A 12,890-nucleotide genomic window follows, 5' to 3' on the forward strand; every position below is an offset into this window, starting at 1 on the left:
ACTGAATAATAACTAACTGTTCATTTACTAAGTTCCTTCTAGCACTTTTTCAGTATACATAGAATGAAAATCATGGAGCTACTGAAATAAGTTCACTCTACTTTTTACCATAGATGCTACTGACAGTAGGTGCACAAATTCACTTCAGCACTTTCGGTCTAGCTTCTGTGTAGGGAAAAGGAGGAAAAATGGTTACCTTGCCCAGATTACCCCAACAAAGGCAACGCTGGACCCAGAATTAAAAACCTGTAACAGCCTTGCTCTCACTTCCTAATTGTTAGTGACCATTCTGCAGCATATTACACAGGAAGAAAGTTAAAGATCCCCCAAAATCCAGAGTAGTTGGAGGGGTCCTTTCCCCTTTTTTCATTCTAGCTCCTCTTTATAAAGGGACCAAAGAGAGAGGATTTCCTGAAATAGGGGAAAACTAGACAGAAGTGCTCTCAGACCTGTGTTTTCCCCCATGGAGAACAGGAAATTGAGATGTATTATCACTCCCATGTGCACTGCTGGGACAATGCCGATCACCAGTATTTTCCTCTCTACTGAAAATTAAAAGAGGGAAACCATATGCACTGCTTAATTTTCTAAACAAGGCACATTTGTACTGTATCAAGCTGCCAGGCTTTGTGACTGTTCACTGAAGCAAGCTTTAATGCTACATGCGATCAAATAAGTAAGATGCTCACTACAGAGACTCTAAAAGACTTCACGAAGGCCTCTCAGAAAAGCAGTGGCAGGCCAGGAACTAAAATACAGGATTTCCTAATTCCTCATCCCATAATCAGTCCATTGGAACAAGCTATTTCTCTCCACATGTGCTTGTTCAACACTGCCTCTTAAAACCAAAATCCAGCTGTTGTCACTGAACTCAAAGCAGCTTTTGTTAAGCACTTCCCCAAATGCATTCCAAAACATGTTTTCTTTCACTAAACCTGATCTACCAGCTGCCACAACCATTGAAACTGGAATAACTCGCTTCAATCTCCATCTGATATGAATGTGCTAAGTAGAAATCTCTGACAAAAAAAGAAAACCCAGGCTGGATCTTTATGACTAGATAGTCTCAAATCTTTTTCTTTCAGTGTATAAGAAATAGATAATAATTATTCAGAAGGGTTTGTTCACCTTTGCTTCCTGTGCTACAGATACCATATACTAGCAAGCATATGATAGAAACATGAAGTTTTCATAAAACAAATAGAGCAAGTGGAATTTAAAAAAAAAAAAAAAAAGAGACAAGGCATGTAGTCAGAAAAGGTAGAAGGCACTGCTGTTTCAAGGTTGTTTGGCATTTCAGATCAATAACAATGAACTATCTCCCAGGGAAAGTCAGCTAAGGTCTCCGAGCCTCCACCACCAGCCACCTGGTCTCTGCTCCGATCCAGCTGTATGCACCGTGGGCCACTTCTGCAGATGAACATCACGGACTATATTCTGTGGAAGTGGATGTGAAAGCTGCTGTGAAGACACAAAATCTGAGAACCTTCCTAAGGTAATAAAATGGGGATCCTCTAAGCCTGCGTAGTTTCTGTTGAACTGAAACATGCCGCAGTCAGTGGGAATCATTATGTTAGGAGACAGTTGTTATCTTTTTGCCCTTGACAGAGGTCAGTCTGGAAATGCTAGAGGTGAGCCTGTGTTTCCCAGAAGAAATAGCAGCACATGCATGACATGGATTTATGCTTGCAGTTCCAATAATTCTGCCTTCTTGAATTCAACCCTAATTGTAGTGTGCCTCACTGATGATTTAGAGCATTTGATTTACTGATCTTATTTTACTCTTCCTGCAATTTCACCTCTTTGATCAGATCTTGCCAGCAGGTTTTCATTACCAAATAGGTGGGTTTTTTAAATAGCACAATTGCAAGTCATCATCATAAATATCAATCTCCATAACTCATCTGAGCACTCTATGTTCTTGTAATGTCGTGTGTCAGGATTCTGCTGTGGAGATAAACCCCCATCTGTGTGGCTGCCAGCTTCTCATTCCTTTATTGATTCTCCCCTATTTGCTGTAATTGAGTTTTTATACTTACCCTGTTCTTCAGTATATAAATGCCTATCAGCAGCAGAAAAAGAGACAGACAAGGGATTTCCACTTCTCATCACCTCTCAGCAGAAGAGGGTGCTGTGCAGCACTGATTAAAATAGATACTTCAGCCACTGAGGCAGTTGAGCTGAGGATTGCCTATCCAGGTACCAAACCATGTACTACTCACATGTCAGCAGGTGACTGTAGGAATAAGCTTATATTCCTTCTTTTCCATTGGATGGGGAAGGAGAAAGGAATAACCTGCAATTGTCCAGCACTGACTCGTCTGTTTTGAGCTGTCCATGTTAAAGCAAGCCTTAAAGGGAACTTCTTAAAAATTTTATTATACAGGACTGTAGAGAGGGTCTAGTACACATCACTGTTCTGAAATGTTTGCATGTTTAAAATCCAGATTCACCTTTAATTTAGTATGGACTCCACTCTATAGGTATGTGTTTGTAGGTATGTGTTTACAGATTGTGTCCTTAGCTAACAGGCAGCCAAGGAGCCCGTGGCTTCCTGCTATTACTGCTTTTACTACATGACCCCAGTCACAGGTGGAGTGGTAGTTACACAGATCACTCCATGCAGATCATGGTGGTTATGCCAGCATGAGGGATCACAAATGATGTGTAATACTGCTGATGTTCTCAGTGGACACTCGTCACAATTAAACAATGAGTCCTGGGTGAGGACTTTATTTCTAGTTTTGTATCCACTTGTAGTGGTTGATCTCTCAGTTTTGCAATCTTTGAAAAGACAGGACACACCTGCTTAGAGACCCTTACAAACAGTTAGCTATGACTAGATACAGGACGCCTGCTCTCCCAGGGAGGATGCTACATCTCCCAGATCTTCCATGGACTGCCAGGAGCAGCCCTCGAGATGCCCCTGGCAGACAATGCTGATGACCATTTTCTGCAGCGGGCTGCCACTTTCTTTCAGCATGCAGGATGGCCTGACACGCCACTTTTATTCCCTGATGAACCACATCACAGGGCTGTTCAACTCTGGCTGCTCAGCCGGTGCTGCGCTGCCTATCCTGGCATGAAGTGGCCTCAAACCGATGAGTGAGTCTGATTCCTGCTGCTGGCTCCTGCCTGGAACCAAACGGAGCAACTCTGGGCCCTCTGCTGCTAACGGCAGGGAGAAATTTTCACTCTGCAGAACCGTTCCTGCAAGGGCTACCTGAAAAGCAAAAAGTCCTCACTTTAAAAGCTTCCAGAATTCAGCATAATGATTGCAAATAAGACTGTGCATATACATATACGGAATTAAACTTCTTGTAGTAGTTCAGATGAAACTTCGTTGTTCCAAGTTACCAGCTTGGAATGTGGCAGCCATTTTCAGGTCTGCGCAGCAAGAGTAAGGCGTACACGTATGAGTTCGTTTCAAAGAAGCAGAACATTTTTGGCTTTTTTGTGCTTCTACCACTAGAGAGCAGGAGAATGGCTCTCCCAGCCGGCTCTCGCAGCTCCGGCAGGGATAGCTGCCGTGAACCACCGGGGAACTCATTGCATGAGGGTGTCTCAGGCTGACACTGGCAGTGAAGCTGGACAACCTCTCCGTCCATTTATCAGACCCTACCAGTTGCCATTTCCAGACAGATGAAACCAGGCTAGGTATGAAGCAGAAGAGTCTGCACCCAGCATGACGTGTTGAAGTACTAACAGCCACACAATCACCACCCTGTGTTTCACTGAGAAAAGGTGGGTGTTTTTTTGTCTTTTAACGTATGAGTCTAGCGTAGATTCCACCCAAGGAGAAGAATATTCACTATTAATGGTTGAACTCTGACAAAATATACCTAGAACTAGAATTACAAGGGAAAATACTTTCATGTGCTCTGTAGTCTGTGATAATTACCCTGTAGATATTTTTGCATAATTAGGAGAGAGATTTCCATGAAATGTGGTCCTAGGTTTTCGTTTTTTCCTAATGTTTAAGAAGATAATGGGATGAAACTACAGCTATGGTTTCACACGTTGATTTACCAGCTGGCAGATGCTGAACAAGGAGAGGTCTTCTTCACCCTCCAGTTCTGCTCTCCCTTCCCCTTTCCTTGCATGCATGAGACGTTCACAGACAAACATTTCACTAATCCAGAAAAAGTGGGGGGTTTTGTTTTGCTTCTTTAGTTGTCTGACAGATTAGTAGACTGCATCAGTTTATTAGAGCATCTGATGAGAGCCAGAGGCAGTAAAAGCAGCAGAGTGTAGGAGGTAGCTGGGGAAACAAAGCTTCCCTCTTTCAGTAGCAATAACCTTTTGATCAGGTTCACTCTGACACACAATATAGCAAGGTAAGGTGGAGATATCAGGAAGGGATTCCTTGCCAGGAAAGCTGCTGAGATGTTTTCAGAAAGAAGTGCTGGAAGCCCTGAAGAACATTCTGTACTGGGCTCTGACTGGGCAGTATCAGATGGTACCTTTATAAGAGTGTCAGGACTCTAATTTCAGCAGCATTTATCCCTGTAAATAAGGACAGAGCAACTGTGATTTGCCTTCCAGGACAAGCCATCATGTGAGAAAGGACAAAGCAGTGAATCACAGACTGAAGGAGGACCTCAGACAGAAACAACTGATCGAGACTGTATTTCCCACTCCACTTACTGTGTTAATTCTTCAAGTGCAGGGTCTATGTAAGATTGTTCTGCCTGCCAGTCAGCATTACCCTGCAAAATCTTCTGGTAAACCCAGCTCTTACAAAAAAGTGTTGTGTGGGCCTTGAGGTTACGATTGGCTCTGGCTGGACTTTGCATCCAGCAGTCCTGTCAGAGACATGCTTCTGGCCCACGAATGACACTGATCGCTCAGGTAGAATTCCTGCAATTTTAGTCCAAGAAGTATGCAGCCTCTTCCGCTATATACTTTAAAGCAAATGCATTGTTAGGTGGGACAAAGGCAGGCAGACACCAAGCAGAGTTTCTCAGCTACGCTAAAGTAGATTCAAATTCCTCTCTGCTTTGTTCCCTCACAAAAGTAGCTTTTTACACTGAAGTCATTTTCTCACCAGGTTGTATCAGCAGATTGTGCTGAAACCCAAGACACCGATTTTCTCACCTGCGATAACTAGCTAAGGTTCCACTTTACATATTGACTGACCTATTTAAGAAACAGGCAAGTCCTAGGGAGCGTGCTGCATAAATCAAATGTGGCACGCAGGGGAGCCGAGGCTCAATTCCTACCAATAGTGAAGAATGTGCATTTGCTTGTACACGTAAGTTGCAAGCTTCCTGAAGTGGACTGATGCAATCAAGGGACAAATTATCTCCATTACAGCAGTGTGCTCCAGACAAAAGTCCTGTTAAAAGTCCTGACTGTGAAGCCACAGTTTCTTAGGTTTAGAATAGACAGGTCAAACTCTCCGATCTGAGCTTTGTTTCTTTCACAAATTTGTTTTTGGTTCTTGTTCAAGATAACTGAATGAAACTCATCGTAGAAATTAAAGCTAGAAAAGAACAGAAATGAAGATCTGACGTAGCTTTGAGAAGGGTAGATGTGGAGTAGGAATCTGTGCCTAAATCACTTCATGATTTGCCTGTGTTTTAATAAAGTATTAGGCAAGCCCTATATCCTGTTACTGATGAACTTTAAAGACTGCATTTATAGTTTGTACAAAAAGTTAGTTCTTTTGCCTCCAACTTCCTTAGTGGGAAACTCTTCTGGAACATCTCTGGCTTGATGCTTAGAAAAATCTTTTTCTACTTTTCAGCCTAAATTTTAGTTGTGGCTAGCTTATGGCCATGTGTTCTTGTCCCAGGGTATCTTAGCTCATACATGGTTTAGACAATTACTTGCATTCCCTTTGTTGCCAGTCTTGTCCTCAGCAGATCGTGTGGGATTTAGCCCCACTGCAGTTCAGATAATTTAGTGAGGGGGTTATCACTCTGCTCTATTTCTGCAGTTTGTTCTATTGTGATGGGCTTCATTATGGTGATTTAGAGGAGAATCCCAGCTAAAACCAGGCCCTGCTGTGTTAGGCACTGCATAAAACATAAAAAAATAGGTAACACCTAAACCAACTCCAATCTAAACAGATCAGTTCACAGAGTGCAGTCTAGAATGTGTATAACCGCTTTTGTGAATAAACTTTGCTTTCCCTCCAGGGGCTTGCAGACAACCAGCTCTGGTGTGCCTGCACACTAGATAAACATAAATTTGCAACTGATTCTGTTTAGCTTGCCATGGGCAGTTAAAAGCAAGCAGTTGCAGATACGGGCCATTCCTCTGTATCTGAGGTGTGAGGTCAAAGGTTGATTCAGAAAATGAGTAACCAGAGCTCCTTTCTTCTGTTCTCAGCTCTGGCCATGACTCATTACCTGAATCTACTTCTATTTCAACTGGTATGTCTTGAGGGACTCCTAACCAGGTCTATCCACCCTGATAAATAATACCAGCATCCCTCCCACACTCACCCAAAAAAAAAAAAAAAAATCAACAGAAAGAAGGTGGATTGTTTTTACAAAATACTAAAGGCCAGTAACTTCTCCAAGTCCTGCATACTAGGTATGACCATGGGCAAGACCTGAGGCCTTAGGATAAACAGGAAATTGGAGGTAAGTTTTCACTAAGTTACATCAGCAAGAAGGAAGAAAAAATAAAGCAACTTTGAGGGAGAATTTGCAGTATTATGAAACAGAGAAACAGTAAAGTGTCTTCTTTCCCACTGTGGTGTAAGTGCATCTGTAACATGGTGTTCTGCCATGGACTACTTATTGTCATAAAGACACTGACAGATTTTGTAAGGAGTTCAGAAAAAAACAACACAAGTGATTATGGACTGTTTTGCCAATTATCAGGCCTAGCATAAAGGACACAGCCAGCATAAAGATGGACCAATAACCAAACTGTATTTGAAACAAAAGGGTCAGTATATGGGTAAGCACTGGGGGTACAAACAAGTCAGATTATACATAATTGACATCAATCCCACTGACCCCAACAATGACACCACACGACCAACAATGGGTGGAATAAATGGTGAAATGCAGTCTGCCATAGAAGGGATGGGAGACAACCGAGTCAGCAAACCAAATACATAAGACCAAGGAAGCCACACACTGAATCTCTACACAGCCCGTGTTTACAAAGGCCAGACCTGACTGGAGCCCAGTCCCAGGGAGGCGGGAGGTCATTCCCCAACAGGGAACTCTGCACAGGGCATCCCCCTCACAGACAGACACTGCCCCTCCTGCGAGGGGTCCCAGCTTTTATCCCTCCATGGGACACCTGACCTTGGGTTACTTACTGCAGGACCCCTGGGGCTCCTTTACCCCATGGCTCTGTCTGCCAGGCCACCGCACCCTGGAGGGAAGCCTAAAGGCAAACTCACCCCCCTTTGGGAAGGGCTGTGGGAATCACCCACATGTCAACCTTAATTTGGGGCTTGGGGTTGAAACCCCAGCATTTCACGGACCTGAAGGGATTGACTTGTGAAGAAAGATAAAATTCACAAAATTAAATATGTGTAGTTCATCTCAGCAATGATTGGGGGTCCGTGATAGCCACTTGCCAATAGCTGGAGGGTTTGAATGCAAGGAGGGAGGGAAATCTGGTTTGCTATGAATCACTATAATGAGAAGGAAGCGGAAGGGAGTGGAGTGAAGGCAGCATAGGCTAAAGCCCAAGAAAGCTTCTCAACAGTGAGAGGTTGCTGCTACATGAACAGTGCAACTGATAAGAGAAATGTTCAAAACTTGTGAAAATTAAGGTCTTGCGCACAAATGCCTAAACAGCTCTGATATACAGAACTGGAGCACAGAAAGGGAAAGCACAGTTGCCCTGAAAAACATACTGAAGTCACTGTAGGAGTACACTCCACCTACTTCCAGTTCCTGGACAACTCTTTGCAGTCCTTAGTTGCAATCAGGCAACAAGAAGACGGAAGGTCCGGCCTCTGTGAACTTGGGCAGTGTAACATAACAAATGTGTTAGCACCAGCGGGAGGCTTGTTCACGCACTAGTGACAGCATCTGCTGTGTAACAGAGACTCAGGGTGAAAGTGGTGATAAGGTATCCGTAGGCAGAGGCATTTGAGTAAGTCCCACTATTCTTAGTTTCCATGCAGGTTCCTTGAAAGCAGCTGAGGAGCAGAGTCAAAACCAAGGGAGACAATTCTATATATGTAGCCTTCAACCTCACCCCTCAGTTTTCTTTTAGACATGTATTTTCAATTTCAGAGCAAATTGAAACTGGTTCAACACTTGCTAACTGCCAGATACCCCACAGAGCTCTCACAAAAGCAGAGACTAATCAGAGAACTTAGCAAGGGAGGGTGTGCACATGTGTGTGTGTGTGTGTGTGTGTGTGTGTACGTGTGTGAAGCACATTACACCTGTTAAGTTCTTGCAGGCTGTCTTCAGAACTCTGCTATAAAACATAAAGTTGCCCTGATTCAGGAAAAAATTCCACCTTGTATCAATATAATAGGAAAAAATCCCCTACAATATTCACGATATTATGAACCTGATAAACTATTTTTAAAAACCTCAGAGATCTCTGGATGAAAGCACAAAGGGTTTATGTTTGCAGAATTCAGAAGAGATTCTCTTTACATTAACAGCTCTGGACAGAGTTAGCATTATGCTATGAACAAAGGCTAAAAATTCTCACCTTCCTACAAATTATTGCACTGGCGCTAACTGGTATCTCACAAGCCAAGAATAATCAACATAGTTATGCCAAAATCCAGCTATTTGTTTATTTTCAGGTAGTAAAGGTATATATTCAGTCATACTGTACGAGAGGCCTGCGGACACTCCAAGAGGTACAATGGCCAAAGTGTCAGGAAGAACAGTTTTTTCCAAATCTCATTAGACAGTCCTTTTCAACAGGTGCTGATTTGCAAGGCTGCTGCTCTGGCCCTGAGGAGATCAGCTCAGGATATCTTTAGAAATTACGAAGTATTGAGTGCACACCTTGGAGAAAAAGGAACACAGATAAAATCAGGATATCAGTTTCAGCTAAAACGTTGGGATTGTGCTTGAAAGAAAAAAAATGCCTTCAAATTACCAAGCTTATCTCTTGGCCTTGTGTTTTTCCTGTGCCTTGAAGATGTCTGTGCTCAAAGCTGTTCCTTTTCTTTGCACAATAGGGGCTGCAAAGGAGCCTTTTCAGTGTGTTGGGTCAATAGTCCAAAGACTGAGAAGGATTTATGCTATAGATAGTAACAGCATCAAAGAGGCCATTACATCTTCACCACCAGTAATCCCCATTTTAAAAACTCCATTATCTGACCGGTTCTTCATTTGCTTGTCACGTAATCCTTGTTGTTGTGGTAACTCAGAAACGAATGCTGTGAGCTTAACAGAGACAGTGACAGAATTGCCTGTTCCTGGATTCAGTCAGGACAGTTATGAGCAAGACAGAAAGAAATCACAGACTAATAAGGAGTTCAGAGACATTAACTCAACAACAGGAATAAGGTCTGTGAGGATGCTGCTGCAATTGTGAAATACTTATCAGACCTTCTTGGGGATCAGCTAGTTTCTGATTTTCATGAATCATTCAAGATCAAATCCCCAACTCTGTTTTTTTAGAAAACCTTTCAGTGTAGGTCATAAATAGTGAACAGATCTGTTCTCTGGGTCAGAGATTACTGGATTTCTGTAGAAATCAATGTCTGCTCCTGGGACAATGGAAAATGGGTTCCTTTATTAACCAGAACACCAATTATTTGTTAATATTTATATCCTCTTCTATGAAATTAGATGCCTTGGTAGAACAAAAAGATGCAGCACATCTCTGCTGTTGGGCCACCAGTTGTAGTCCAAACTGGTATAAGACTCAATGTATTGATCTACACAGGAATGTTTGGTTTATTTTTGAGGATGTGAGCTGCAACTCTGGCAGCTGCCTTGTCCTTGATCATTAAGCTGAAGGTAGAAGTGAGGCTCTTTTCTCATCAAAAAGGAAAAGGAAGACCAATAGGCTTTTAAGATGATCATGGCTTATCTGTGGAAGAATCCCTTGCTTTCAAAGATTCTTCTTAGTAGTCAAAAATAAGAGTCAAAAATAAGAGGCTGAGAATCAGAGTGATCATTTCTGGGAAGACCCTGTCAGGTGTAAGTAAGACTATGCTCCTGAGTGCATCTATATCCTAAATCCAACCTCTACCAATCACAGCCTGTGGCAGCCTGGTAAAAACCAGGTTTCTGCAGGATTAGGGGGAGATTATCACAAAGCTCTCTTACTAAGAATGTGCTAAAACAAGGAACACAAAGAAGACTGGTTATGGCACTAACCATTGTCAGATCATCTTTAACTCTTGGGAATCTGATTCAAAGTAAGATTTAAACCAGCTTTTTTAGATTCAATGCCTCAGGCAGGCTAAAGGCACAAGGCCTGTGACTAAACAGCATCTCATAACAATGACACCAAATGAAAAAACATAGATTCTGCCTTAATGAGCAACTTCTGTAGCGCTTCTCCTATATGAGACTGAAAGGACTCATCTCTCAGCTGTAGCATCTGACTGAAATAGAGACTTTTCTTTTGGGGAATAGCCTAATATTTTAGTCTTGAATTGGAGCAAAGTATCCAGTGGAGCAGAAGCCAAGATGTGGTGTCTAAAAGGACAGCTCAGCAGCAGCCCATGGAAGAGCCTAGAAGATATGAAGACACTGGAATGGTTAGAAAATTAGTTGACTATTTGGTTGTCTCAAAAATAAATAGTTAGGAATTAAGGGGGAAAAGATAGGCCCACCTCAAGTTGCTATATTTATGAAGGAGGGTAGAAACAAGTTTTCTTTAGAAAAGGTTCCCAATTGTTGGTTAGTAAATCATATGTGGTAGGGATGGATGCAAATTCTCTACTGCTGCTTAATGAGTGGCAGCTGGCATACATCACGGACTAAAGAGATATGATAGCTGAATTTTCATGACTAGAGTTGAGGGTGGGGGAAGGATCATTCTTCACTGACTTCACTGTCACCATAACAATGATGTGATGTCTCTCTGTCTGCAGTTTTGGATACCCAGCAGCCTCAACAAGAGTAATTTATTACTATGTGCTCTTTATTCTATCCTGTGAATTTGCAGGAAACAGCAGTTAAAGAAATAGGAAGATAAGCCTGCATCTCAAATTGCCTTGTGATGACACTTTGGAAACCAACAGAATTGCTTTACCATAAATTGCTTGCAATGGTCAGGCTGCAACTGGCTTTAGTAGATTCATTTCATTTGAATGAAGGGAACAGCAGCTCTGCATTCACAAAGCCAGCCAGCACTGTGTGAGGGGACAGGAAAGTGAGCACTCTTTTAAAGACAGATCACTATTCAACTTGCAGTGGCAGGGTCCTCAGCACACCAATAGGCCTTAACAGCCTCCCCAGCCCTACCCAAACATCCTCTGCTCTTTGCTCCGGGAACTCCCTCCAGGCTCAGGCCTGGGCACACAGTCCTGGCCTGGCCTGTGCTGTAGCTGTATCTGTTTCCATGCTTGTTCCTGAGTTGTTTGGCTTTCCTGGACTGACCTTGGACCTGACTTGTTCTTTGCCTGAGGATGGCTGGACTGCTGATGGGATCTGTTACCGTCACCACCCCTGTCCCGCTTGCCCAGCTGAGGCACGGTGGGACTGTGCCCTGTTGGGGAAGGTGCTGCCCTGCCTGTGCTGTGGTCTCCCTCAGCTGCAGGCTTCCTGAGGGCAAGGTGTGTGTGGATGAGAGGGACAGGGATGCTTGTGGGTGGAATTAAGGAAGCAATTCTTCCACAGTTACTTTCTCATTCATAGTTCTCTCCTTTTGCATACATTCATCATGTAATTCATTCTCAGTAACAAAAATAAATTATAGTCTCAGGACTAACTAGGATGGGGTATATGTTTGGGATAGGGTTAGAAAAAAGACAGAGTCACTAGAGACTGGCACTGGTAACCAGAGCCTGAAGAACAAACCTAGCTCACATGCCCACATCAGTAGAGAGTCAGAATCAATCCCTTCCCTTGATTACTGGGTAGAGAGCATTAAATGATGTCAGTTCTGCTCCCAGACAGAAACTGGCTTGCCTATTATGAACTGGATGAACCATGGAAAACAAAGTTTCTCCCTTTTTAGAGTGGCACATGCAAGGATAGGACAAGTCTTTCTGCTTGAATAATTTGATAGATGTGTAAAAGACTGGAGTTCTTCAGGGCTGTTAAATATTTATCATTATGAAAATCATACATATTCAATAGAAGTGTTGTAATTTGAAAAATGGGACAAGCTTTTGAGCAGGTGAGTAATCTGAAAGATATGTGTGCCTCAATTTCCCATATTAAGCTTTTCACAATGTAGGCACAAACTATTTCCAATGGGATGTACCCCTGTCTAAAGACATTAAAAGGATGAGTGTATGCACTGAAGTACGCTTCCATTACATAGGCTGATTTGCCTTCACATTAGACGGATTTTAAAGTAATAGAAGTGTAAAATCTCAGTACAACAGAATGAAGAAAATATTGCTAATGCTGCAGAGCTCACAGTAAACTGTAGTCACATCTCAGTCAAGCATGTGAATCGCAGCAATGCCCACTTTCACAGCAGTCTTCCTCCTGGGAAACTTAATATACTTTTTCTTGACCTTCTTCAAGAAGAGGATTAATATCACAAACTTGCAAATAAGGTCATATGCAATTTCATGACTTCTGCAAGGTTACACTATCTTGGTTTCCAGTCTAAACACTGAAGAGTTACTAAGCAAATTTCAAGTGTAACTATCACATTGGGGAAGATTGCCAGAAACAAAACTGCCTTATAGCCAGAGCAGATCTAACTCTGTAAGGATTATGTCACACACACTCATAAACCATTTGCTTTCCCTTCTAGTTTGCCTAGATAAAAGGCATTGGTGCAGGATTTGTGCACTGAACTCC

The 12,890-nt window shown here is 42.6% G+C and overlaps 1 protein-coding gene across 1 annotated transcript in view; it reads left to right on the top strand.

Moving 5' to 3' along the window:
• Nucleotides 1-1,420: 1,420 nt before the first annotated feature.
• REC114 (REC114 meiotic recombination protein) overlaps nt 1,421-12,890 on the top strand; it is a gene marked incomplete at its 5' end in the record, with an annotated part of 60,599 nt that continues 49,129 nt past the window's right edge. The window contains one exon of the mRNA XM_026856003.1: nt 1,421-1,495. Within this exon, the coding sequence (XP_026711804.1) occupies nt 1,421-1,495 (75 nt within the window). The remainder of the gene's footprint in view (nt 1,496-12,890) is intronic.

The sequence above is a fragment of the Athene cunicularia genome (genome assembly GCF_003259725.1).
Source record: "Athene cunicularia isolate RWA chromosome 10 unlocalized genomic scaffold, athCun1 chr10_part1, whole genome shotgun sequence".
Lineage (NCBI taxonomy): Eukaryota > Metazoa > Chordata > Aves > Strigiformes > Strigidae > Athene > Athene cunicularia.